General features: G+C 41.8%; 1 protein-coding gene across 4 annotated transcripts in view; it reads right to left on the bottom strand.

Moving 5' to 3' along the window:
• Window positions 1–2215: 2215 nt before the first annotated feature.
• The window catches only part of TDP1 (tyrosyl-DNA phosphodiesterase 1), a 74389-nt gene continuing 63740 nt past the window's right edge, over window positions 2216–12864 (bottom strand). For all 4 annotated transcript variants that reach the window (XM_069736634.1, XM_069736615.1, XM_069736624.1 and 1 more), the window contains exons 15-16: window positions 9894–10008; window positions 2216–2452 (exon numbers count right to left, since the gene is read on the bottom strand). In XM_069736634.1, the coding sequence (XP_069592735.1) occupies window positions 2379–2452; window positions 9894–10008 (189 nt within the window). In that variant the 3' untranslated portion in view covers window positions 2216–2378. The remainder of the gene's footprint in view (window positions 2453–9893; window positions 10009–12864) is intronic.

Here is a 12864-nt window from a genome sequence, read left to right as displayed (position 1 = left end):
GAGCTATGCATCTATTCTTATCCTGTATGAGCTGTGCATCTAATCCTATCCTGTGTGATACTGTATGGGCTGTGCATCTAATCCCCGTGTGATATGGAAAGAGCTGTGCATATAATCCCACTGTGATACTGTATGAGCTGTGCATCTAATCCTATCCTATGCCATACTGTATAAGCTGTGCATCTTATCTTATCCTGTGTGATACTGCATGAGCTGTGCATCTAATCCCCGTGTGATACTGCATGAGCTGTGCATCTAATCCCCGTGTGATACTGCATGAGCTGTGCATCTAATCCCCGTGTGATACTGTATGAGCTGTGCATCTAATCCTATCCTGTGCCATACTGTATGAGCTATGCATCTATTCTTATCCTGTATACTGTATGAGCTGTGCATCTAATCCTATACTGTGTGATACTGCATGAGCTGTGCATCTAATCCCCGTGTGATACTGCATGAGCTGTGCATCTAATCCCCGTGTGATACTGTATGAGCTGTGCATCTAATCCTATCCTGTGCCATACTGTATGAGCTATGCATCTATTCTTATCCTGTATACTGTATGAGCTGTGCATCTAATCCTATACTGTGTGATACTGCATGAGCTGTGCATCTAATCCCCGTGTGATACTGTATGAGCTGTGCAAATAATCCCCGTGTGATACTGTATGAGCTGTGCATCTAATCCTATCCTGTGCCATACTGTATGAGCTATGCATCTATTCTTATCCTGTATACTGTATGAGCTGTGCATCTAATCCTATACTGTGTGATACTGCATGAGCTGTGCATCTAATCCCCATGTGATACTGTATGAGCTGTGCAAATAATCCCCGTGTGATATGAAAAGAGCTGTGCATATAATCCCACTGTGTGATACTGTCTGCTGAGCTGTGCATCTAATCCTATCCTGTGTGACACTATATGAGCGGTGTATCTCATCCCCCTGAGTGATACTGTGTTCAGGAATCAGCCAGCTCTTTCTTTATTTGCATTATTCATTAGATACAATGTATCAGTTTAGTTGTTACTGAGAATCGTTATCATTCATTTAATTGGACACATCCTCTGTTCTCCGGGATGATGACGATCTCCTTGAGTCTCACCCACTGTCACTAGTGTCACCCACCAATTTACTAAAATAACGACAGATCCCAAAATGGATAATTCATATAGAAAAGTCTAATTGTGCAATAGGAAATCATCAGCGACGGGTAGCGAATAGTGCCAGGCAGCTGCTGTAAAGGCCTGATGTAGAGCGTGCCTTCTGCCAGGAACTGCTCAGTCGTTTGGTTATAGTGTGAAGGACAAGTAATTCGCCATGTGATTGCCCCATGAGGGTGATAACTACGGCACGTTTCAAGACTTGAAGGAAATGGTCAGCACAGAATGACTGTTCAAACCAAGCACAAACCCTCGGTGCACCCTTGGAGTGGCCGAACAGTTCAGTGCAGCTTCCCCCCGGCTTGTTTTCCCTTTATCTCCAACCCCCATACTTTGATTGACAGCTCTGACTTTATAGAGCCCGAGAATGGCAGAAATAGATGGAAAACAAGTAGGTGGAAAGGTGCTCTGACATTTCCAGGCTGTGCCAGGGGTGAAGCGAGACCCTGTGCTTGGTTTGATCAGTCATTCTGTGCTGACAGACCTCCGCTGTGATGGCTTCCTTCGTCCACAACCTTTTCCCCAACAATCCTAATAGAATATCTGAAGGGTTCATCGTCATTGCGGAAACTTTCGGTTTGTATCCCAAACATTTCCTTAGATTTCATTACTACGTAAATAAATGTTCCGCAATTTCCAATAACCTCTTGTATTACAAATTCTCTTCTTGTGGGGAGACAATCCAAGAAATGCCAATTCTTTACAGCTGAGGTTCTGTTACAATTGTATTGAATCTGGACATACTTCTGTGTCGCTCTCTCTGGTCCTGAAAGTTTGTTACAATGTATCAGTGCAGGTAAAATGGATCAGGCTGGTTTGCTTATAGAGGAATGTCTCAATCTGACAATGTTGTAACAAAGCCTCAGCTGTAAGAAGTAAATCTAGGTTTATGTCCTTTAGATGTCCGCAAAGGCTTTTATTCATGGACAGCAATCAGAGATACTGGAGAGGAGGAGCTCAAACACCAAGACACCAAGTTATAACGTAGCAACATCTGATACAAATCAATGAGCTCAGAAAGAGAATTGCAAATATGTAAACAGCACAGAAATGACTCTTCTTTATGTCTTTATTTTTTTTCTGAAAAAAAAACAAAAACCCAAAACAACAAAGTAAAAAGCAAACCCCTCCAAAATTTGATGGGTCTGATCCCTGCGATTAAGACTCCAGTGTCCAGCATCCATCATCTCCATGGCCTATGGGGTGAGGGGGTCCTACGAGGGACACCAGATATTTCCGTGGGAATCCGGAGCGTTGACGTAGGGAATGTTCCAGACCCAGGGTCTATCTGAAAGACAACACAGGAGAGGTGAGCGGTGGGGGGCTGCGGCTGCCTGGATCGCTGGGGAGGGGGGGCTGGTTGCCTGGCGATCGTACACTGATGAAGATAAAAGAGCCTCTGGGATAACGAGAGGAGGCGGATGCAACACCCAAGATACAACTCCAGTATTGGAAATAAATTAATTGCAACTAAATGGGTTCTGTACAGCCTGAGCAACCTGATTCATGCATTGCAAAATGCTTCAATATGCAGGAGGAGACAGGGTTAAAAGTGACCTATTAAAATGAGTCATTAGCCAACTTTACGGTCCTGTGTCAGTCTTCACTGGGGTTATGGATGTCTATTCCTGCACCAGGAGGTCCAGGATGAGCACAGCACAGCAAGGGATTATGGTGGAGAGAATATATCAGGGCATGCTGGGAGTTGTAGTACAATGACTACTACAGTAATTGCGGAGATTAGCGCATGGTCAGTGTGCATGCGTGGCGTTACCCTAGCGTGTGACTGTCCGCAGTACTTGGCAGTTTTCCCTGTCGCTGGAGATTAATTTATCAATGAACGTCTGTCAAATTGTGGAGATTCCCGGAACCATTGAGACCTCGCTTTCGCGCCATTAATGTTGCATGTTTTCTTTTTTCCACCCACAGTTTCGAATTATTCTCCCTTCACTGGTGAGGAGGAAAAATTAACCTTGTGACTGCCAAGCAGCAAGCAACCGTCTTTCCAAGCTTGAGTAGCTACTTAACTTTTAAAAGGGGCCTTGACCTAATTTATACTCCGTCTATTATGAAAATACCCCTATTTCCGGACTTTAGAAGACTCCTTTAAATTACTTTCCATTTATGTTTAATTCAGCATTACTTCAATGGTGGAGATCAGCGGCGCCTCGTGCTTTCTGGCCGCTTCTCATCTCGTGGATAGGAAGGAAAGAATAAAACACCTCTGTCCATAACAGCTCTGACACACTGTAGCGAGCCCCGCAGCTGAAGACCAGGATGTTACTTACATATAGAAATCGGGAGTCACATCACATGATACATGGGACTGCCCCTTAAATGGTCTAACACTCCCCGGCAGCCCCTAGAGGGGCGCAGAATGGGGTTTTATACGCACCGATCATCATCAGGTCATTAATGCACACATCTGAAGTTTCTGAAGTCCTGTTCTCGAATGTCACTGTTTCCTTTTTCTTCTCCGATACGAATAAAATGATGGGAATCTTATTCTCACCTCCGAGGAGGAGAAGAGACAGAATCACAAAGTCGAGACATAATGAATTCTCAATGAGAGCACAGCCAATTTCCTCCAGACTCCCTCAAAATTGGTGCTCGGTGTAATGCTCTTTCATAATGGCGTCGCTTTTAGAGAACGGATGGCGCAGCCCCCCCACCCAGCGGGGTTATAGAGACCCCGGGGCTGAGACGCGATGCTCCGAGCCAAACCGCAGATCTCTGCTCTATTATAATTAAAATGAGACACGGAACGCAACCTGCAATTACAAAGCCGCAGCCCCGCATTAACCCCTTCACTTACTGCCCAAGTCGCCCGCAGCTTAAAGGGCCGGTGTCCAGTCCAGAGTAAGCAAAGAATAATGTGTAACCAAAAGGCCAGAAATTTCTAATATACATTATTTTACAATTTGTCATCATTTTGAAAATATCTCTATTTGCTGTCAGCGAATGTGCTCACTGATATACTAAGTACAAAGGGGAAGATTGCGAAAACGTCCTCTGCGACTCTTAGGGCTCCTTCACACGCAGATTATTTTACCGTTCAGAAAAATCATAGCATTTTACAGTAGAGGCAAAATAAAAATCATGCAATGTTTATTTATTTATTTATTTTTTAACCCCTTCATGACCCAGCCTATTTTGACCTTCATGACCTGGCTATTTTTTGCAATTCTGACCAGTGTCCCTTTATGAGGTAATAACTCAGGAACGCTTCAACTAATCCTAGCGGTTCTGAGATTGTTTTTTCGAGACATATTGGGCTTTATGTTAGTGGTAAATTTAGGTCGATAATTTTTGCGTTTGTGAAAAAAAATGGAAATTTGGCTAAAATTTTGAAAATTTCACAATTTTCACATTTTTATTCTGTTAAACGAGAGAGTTATGTGACACAAAATAGTTAATAAATAACATTTCCCACATGTATACTTTACATCAGCACAATTTTGGAAACAATTTTTTTTGCTAGGAAGTTATAAGGGTTAAAATTTGACCAGCGATTTCTCATTTTTACAGCGAAATTTACAAAACCATTTTTTTTTTAGGGACCACTTCACATTTGAAGTCAGTTTGAGGGGTCTATATGGCTGAAAATACCCAAAAGTGACACCATTCTAAAAACTGCACCCCTCAAGGTGCTCAAAACCACATTCAAGAAGTTTATTAACCCTTCAGGTGCTTCACAGCAGCAGAAGCAACATGGAAGGAAAAAAAGAACATTTAACTTTTTAGTCACAAAAATGATGTTTTAGCAACAATTTTTTTATTTTCCCAAAGGTAAAAAGGGAAGCTGGACCCCAAAAGTTATTGTACAATTTGTCCTGAGTACGCCGATACCCCATATGTGGGGGGAACTACTGTTTGGGCGCACGACAGGGCTCTGAAGGGAAGGAGCGCCATTTGACTTTTTCAATGAAAAATTGGCTCCAATCTTTAGCGGACACCATGTCACGTTTAGAGAGCCCCTGTGTGCCTAAACATTGGAGCTCCCCCACAAGTGACCCCATTTTGGAAACTAGACCTCCCATGGAACTAATCTAGATGTGCGGTGACCACTTCAAACCCTCAAGTGCTTCACAGAAGTTTATAACGCAGAGCCGTGAAAATAAAAAATCATTTTTCCTTCCTCAAAAATTATATTTTAGCCCGCATTTTTTATTTTCACAAGAGTAACAGGAGAAATTGGACCCCAAAAGTTTTTGGCCAGTTTGTCCTGAGTACGCTGATACCCCATATGTGGGGGGGTGGGGGTGGGGAAGGGGTTGGGGAGGATGGGGAGTCGGAGAACCACTGTTTGGGCACACATCGGGGCTCGGAAGGGAAGTAGTGACTTTTGAAATGCAGACTTTGATGGAATGGTCTACGGGCGCCATGTTGCGTTTGCAGAGCCCCTGATGTGCCTAAACAGTAGAAACCCCCCACAAGTGACCCCATTTTGGAAACTAGACTCCCCAGGGAACTTATCTAGATATGTGGTGAGCACTTTGAACCCCCAAGTGCTTCACAGAAGTTTACAACACAGAGCCGTGAAAAAAAAAATCATTTTTCTTTCCTCAAAAATGATGTTTTAGCAAGAAATTTTTTATTTTCACAAGGGTAACAGGAGAAATTGGACCCTAATAATTGTTGCCCAGTTTGTCCTGAGTATGCTGGTACCCCATATGTGGGGGTAAACCACTGTTTGGGCGCACGTCAGGGCTCGGAATGGAGGGAGCACCATTTGACTTTTTGAATGCAAGATTGGCAGGAATCAATGGTGGAGCCATGTTGCGTTTGGAGACCCCTGATGTGCCTAAACAGTGGAAACCCCTCAATTCTAACTCCAACACTAACCCCAACACACCCCTAAGCCTAATACCAACTGTAGCCCTAACCCTAATCACAACCCTAACCCCAACACACCCCTAACCCTAATCCCAACCCTAATCCCAACCCTAACCACAACCCTAACCCCAATACACCCCTAACCATAACCATAAACGTAACCACAAGCCTAACCCCAACACACCCCTAGCCATAACCCTAACCACAGTCTAATCTCAACCCCATTTCCAACCCTAGCCTTAATTCCAACCCTAACCCTAAGGCTATGTGCCCACGTTGCGGATTCGTGTGAGATTTTTGAAAAATCCGCAGGTAAAAAGGCACTGCATTTTACCTGCGGATTTAATGCGGATTTCCAGTGTTTTTGTGCGGATTTCACTTGCGGATTCCTATTGAGGAACAGGTGTAAAACGCTGCGGAATCCGCACAAAGAATTGACATGCTGCGGAAAATACAGCACAGCGTTTCCGCGTGGTATTTTCCGCACCATGGGTACAGCGGATTTGGTTTTCCATAGGTTTACGTGGTATTGTAAACCTGATGGAAAACTGCAACGAATCCGCAGCCAAATCCGCACCATGTGCACATAGCCTAATGCTAGGTTCACATTGCGTAAGTGCAATCCATTTAGCGCATACGCTAACAGAAAAGGGATTGCGTTTAGCGATCCCGCTAGCGCAGATGCCCGATCTGCGCTAGCGAGAACGTACCCAAAAACGCTGCAAGCAGCGTTCGAGGTCCGTCAGAAAATAATGGGACATCGCTAACGCATGCCAAAAACGGCATACGTTAGCGATGTGTTAGATACATTGCGGTCAATGGCTGCGCTAACGGATCCGTTACATTGCGTTAGTGGCGCTATGTAACGGATTCCGTTAGCGGACTGCCACTAACGCAATGTGAACCCAGCCTAATTCTAACCCTAACCCTAATTCTAGCCCTAACCCTAGTGGGGAAAAAAAAAATATTTTCTTTATTTAATTTTTGTCCCTACCTATGGGGGTGATAAAGGAGGGGGGTTATTTATTATTTTTTTATTTTGATCGCTGTGATAGAACCTATCACAGCGATCAATATGTACTTGTAACGAATCTGCCGGCCGGCAGATTCGACGGGCGCACTGCGTATGCGCCCGCCATTTTGCAAGATGGCGGCGCCCATGGAGCAGACGGACGGACACCGGGAGGGACACGGGAGGTCGGTAAGTATGATGGGGGGGATCGGACAGCATGGGAAGGGGTTAAATAGCTGCATGTCAAATTGTTTCAGCATCTTTACAGTGTTTTTTACCCCTTATTTTTTTTTTACAATTCTGACCACTGTCATTTTATATGGTTATAACTCTGGAACGCTTCAACGGATCCCTGTGATTCTAACAGTGTTTTTTCGTAACATATTGTACTTCATGATAGTGGTAACAATTCGCAGATATGACTTGCGTTTGTTTGTGAAAAAAACCCGGAGATTTAAAATTTTGAAAATTTCGCAATTTTCAAACATTCAGTTCTTATGCCCTTAAATCAGAGAGTGATGTCACACAAAATAGGTAATAAATAACATTACCCACGTCTACTTTACATCCTAACAAAAAAAATGATGTTTCAAAAATTGTGTTGAAGTTATAAGGGTTAAAATTTGACCAGCGATTTCTCATTTTTCCAACAAAATATACAAAACCATTTTTTTTTTTTTTTTTTAGGAACCACATCCAACTTGAAATGATTCTGAGGCATCTATATGACAGAAAATACCCAAAAGTGACACCATTCAATAAACTATACTGTCAAGGTACTCAAAACCACATTCAAGACGTTTATTAACCCTTGAGGTGCTTCACGAGAACTAAAGCAATGTGGAAGGAAAAAAAATGAACATTTAACTTTTTTTCAGTAAAAATTTACTTCAGATGCAAAATTTTTTATGTTCACAAGGGTATCATCAGAAAATGGACCCCAAAATGTGTTGTGCAATTTCTCCCGAGTACGCTAATTCCCCATATGTGGGGGAAAAAACACTGTTAAGGCGCACGGCAGGGCTGTGAAGGGAAGGAGAACCACTTGACTTTTTGAATGCAAAGTTAACTGGAATTCAGAGCCGTCATGTCACGTTTGGAGACCCCTTTATGTGCCTAAACAGTGGAAACCCCCCCCTACCCCAAAGGTGACCCCATTCTGGAAACTAGACCCCTCAGGGATTTTATCCAGGGGTATAGTGAGCATTTTGAACCCACAGGTACGTCAGAGAATTTGATAACATTAGGTCGTCATATTGCATAGGTCATCATTAGTATTGAGCGCAAGTGCTTGCTACTCCAGTTTGGATCGGGTGCTCGGGTCCTTGCCCTGCACTTTCATACCTGTTAGACACCAAAAAAAAAAAAAAACACCACACCCAGGGATCCGAGATACTTGATGCATACCTGAGCATCCGATCCAAATTTGGGTAGCGAATAGTGATGAGCGAATATACTCGTTTCTCGAGATTTCCCGAGAACGCTCAGGTGTCCTCTGAGAATTTTTTAGTGCTCGGAGATTTAGTTTTTATCGCCGCAGCTGAATGATTTACATCTGTTAGCCAGCATAAGTACATGTGGGGATTCCCTAGCAACCAGGCAACCCCCACATGTACTTATGCTGGAAAACAAATGTAAATCATTCAGCTGCGGCAATAAAAACTGAATCTCCGAGCACTAAAAATACTCGGAGGACCCCCGAGCGTGCTCAGGAAAACCCGAGTAACGAGTATATTCGCTCATGACTAGTAGCGAACACTTGCGCTCAACATTAGCCATAATATCGTCATCATTTTTTTATACTTTTGAAAACCCCCCAGTTATAACTCCACCCCTAACACAACCCAACACCCAATGCTAACCTCGACGCTAATCCAAACCCAAACTGCAAAGAATGAAAAAAATAAAATAAAATTTTCTTTCAATTTTTATCTAACTAAAATGGGTGACAAAGGTGGATTTGATTTACTATTTTTTGATTTTGATCACTGTGATGGGGTCCATCACAGTAATCAAAAGGAACCAATACGTAAAATTCCCTATTGTTGCAAAGTACTGGCCAGCAGATCTCAGCAGGTGTACTGTTCTAGCCATTTTTATCAAGAGGACGCAGAGGGCCGGGGGACAGAGCAGTATTGTGTCAGATCATAACATCAAAACTGGTCCGGATCAGGTACTCCAGGTTCGCAGCTAACCCCTGTAGCGGAGATTCTGGAGATTTTCCGCCGCTGGGGTGGTGCTATACAATTACTTCTCAACGCCGTAAAAAAAAAAAAAAAAAAAAAATGGCGCTAAGGAAAAAGTACCATTAAAAGGAGTATCGTTTAGAAGTTAATTGAATGTATAAAAAAACCTAAAGCAATTTAAACATGTATAAAAAAAAAAAAAAAAAATGAGAGCGCTTTGGCTGGCAGAAGTTTACATTTTTTATGTGGAAAAAAAAAAAAAAAACAGCTGCAAAACAGCACCGTGAACATACTTTTCCAACTTGGACTCCTGACTGATACATTTTATCAAAACAGGGTATGTTTGGCTCAACCACACATTGCAAAAAACTCTCACTTGTAAAAGAAAAGCATATTGATGGAGCAGACTGGGTGTTTTAAGTAGTGGATGCAGCAATAATGGAAAGTGATATCACAGGATGTGTGTGAGGTGGGGTTCCCAGAGATGAGCCCTTCACTTATGTGCAAACTGGACGTCCGTGACAAATCCATTAATGGCAGCTGTAACCACTATAATGATGATCCAACATCCCCTGGCAGATACTTGGCATCAGAACCTGTGGTCCCTCTACACATGCAGGCCACATAGATCATGTGACACAGGACCCCATAAAACTTGCAAGGCTGGAGGCTCCAGCATACACTCTAACGCTTACCTTTTCCGGAGTAATGCTCGGGGGGTAAATCGAAGGGAACAGGGAATGTTCCTCCAGAATCTTCCTTATTGGAGTAGATATTCAGCCTCACCTGGAAGGTCCCACTGGGGAGGTCCTGCACAGAAGAACAGAGGATTTCAGGAATCTTCACCTTGTGAGACAATCAATCAGGGAGGAGAAGATAAAGTAGCAAGAAACGTAAAGTGACCTCTAATATCAGAGCAGCCGAGGAGACATAAAAGAGTGAAAAATGACAAACACCAATTTATTTGTCCGCCACTGAGCGAAACGGACATGGAGGAGGTGAACCTGTGGCCCGTCTATACATACACGTGAATGAGAGGAGAAGACGCTACGTGTTCAGATGAATCTTATACCATCTTGAATACATTTTAATCATTACTTTTCTTTAAACCGCAGATTAGAAGTTATGACCGGCGAGGGTCCCACAAAGATCACCAATAGGAACCACCAACACCCTCTGATACTTGGAGAGTTGAGGTGAGCAGCGTCCATCTAACACCCTGATCACTTCTATGAGTATCAGCAGAAACAAGAACAGGAGAAGGTCAGAACTAGAAGAAAATCTTTGTCCTCCTTGTCAAGATCTCTGCTTGATGTCAGTAAATGGAAGCAGATTGTAAACCTGTTTTGGCCTAATCCTGCGGAGTGTTTCTTAAACAAAAAGATCGCTCTCTCCTGCCCAGATAGCCCAGTTTTCAGGCCAAACTACATTTGTTACAATTCACAGGCTGCAAGTAGAGATCTTGGAAAAAGCGTGCACTTGAAAAGACGAAAGTTGCAATGTTTCTAACCAAGATTACAAAGAATCATTTAGGATCAGATTACTGTAATCAAGTAACAATAAAACTTCTGCAACTGGAACACTGCGTTTCATATCCTCAGGGTTTTTCAGATTGGATTGCTGTCAGTGAACGGAAACATCCTTACATACAGTGAGAGGCTGAATACAAACAGGCCTAATCCTGCGCACACAGCTGGGAGCCAGTGTCATGCTGAATGAGACAAGTCCCAGTATCTGATGGATCTGCAGTGACGCAAGGTAGAGCGTTGTACGGAGATGGCGCCACACAGGGATTGTAGCAGGATTGCTGTGAGGAACATTGTAGCTACGGACACGTGGGAATTGATTTGCCAGCGCAGCTTCGGGCGTTCACTGATCTCTGCCAGAGACGACATTATCTAACTGCGCAACACAAATGCAGAATATAAAGTGAGGATATCAGAAGCCTGCGTCACTGACCGGCGATAACAAGGAAACGTGCACAGCTCCGCTACAATATGTCTGACAGGAGAGGACAGGAACACAGGATGGACCCCACACCCGATATCTGCACCCCTATTTCATGTGCATTAAATGCCTACAGCTCAATGTTATCGGCCACTAAGGCATTATTATAGTATAGTATTATATTCTTGTACATAGGAGGCAGTATTATAGTATAGTATTATATTCTTGGACATGGGGCAGTATTATAGCAGTTATATTCTTGTACATAGGGGCAGTATTATAGCAGTTATATTCTTGTACATAGGGGCAGTATTATAGTAGTTATATTCTTGTACATAGGGAGCAGTGTTATAGTAGTTATATTCTTGTACATAGGGGCAGTATTATAGTAGTTATATTCTTGTACATAGGGAGCAGTATTATAGTAGTTATATTCTTGTACATAGGGGCAGTATTATAGTAGTTATATTCTTGTACATAGGGAGCAGTGTTATAGTAGTTATATTCTTGTACATAGGAGGCAGTATTATAGCAGTTATATTCTTGTACATAGGGGCAGTATTATAGTAGTTATATTCTTGTACATAGGAGCAGTATTATAGTAGTTATATTCTTGTACATAGGGAGCAGTGTTATAGTAGTTATATTCTTGTACATAGGGAGCAGTATTATAGTAGTTATATTCTTGTATGTAAGAGCAGTATTATAGTAGTTATATTCTTGTACATAGGGGCAGTATTATAGTAGTTATATTCTTGTACATAGGAGCAGTATTATAGTAGTTATATTCTTGTACATAGGGGCAGTATATAGTAGTTATATTCTTGTACATAGGAGTAGTATTATAGTAGTTATATTCTTGTACATAGGAGCAGTATTATAGTAATTACATTCTTGTACATAGGGGACAGTATTATGGCATATTCTTGTACATAGGAGCAGTATTATAGTAGGTATATTCTTGTACATAGGGGCAGTATTATAGTAGTTATATTCTTGTACATACGAGCAGTATTATAGTAGTTATATTCTTGTACATACGAGTAGTATTAGAGTAGTTATATTCTTGTACATACGAGCAGTATTAGAGTAGTTATATTCATGTATATAGGGGCAGTATATAGTAGTTATATTCTTGTACATAGGAGCAGTGTTATAGTAGTTATATTCTTGTACATAGGGAGCAGTATTATAGTAGTTATATTCTTGTATGTAAGAGCAGTATTATAGTAGTTATATTCTTGAACATAGGGGGCAGTATATAGTAGTTATATTCTTGTACATAGGGAGCAGTGTTATAGTAGTTATATTCTTGTACATAGGGGGCAGTATTATAGTAATTATATTCTTGTACATAGGAGCAGTATTATAGTAGTTATATTCTTGTACATAGGGGCAGTATATAGTAGTTATATTCTTGTACATAGGAGTAGTATTATAGTAGTTATATTCTTGTACATAGGAGCAGTATTATAGTAATTACATTCTTGTACATAGGGGACAGTATTATGGCATATTCTTGTACATAGGAGCAGTATTATAGTAGGTATATTCTTGTACATAGGAGCAGTATTATAGTAGTTATATTCTTGTAGATACGAGCAGTATTATAGTAGTTATATTCTTGTACATACGAGTAGTATTAGAGTAGTTATATTCTTGTACATACGAGCAGTATTAGAGTAGTTATATTCATGTATATAGGGGGCCCCTGCTGTA

Source organism: Ranitomeya imitator, chromosome 1, assembly GCF_032444005.1.
Source record: "Ranitomeya imitator isolate aRanImi1 chromosome 1, aRanImi1.pri, whole genome shotgun sequence".
Lineage (NCBI taxonomy): Eukaryota > Metazoa > Chordata > Amphibia > Anura > Dendrobatidae > Ranitomeya > Ranitomeya imitator.
The sequence above is the reverse complement of the archived record's forward strand: the minus strand, read 5'-3'. Positions and strand labels throughout refer to the sequence as shown.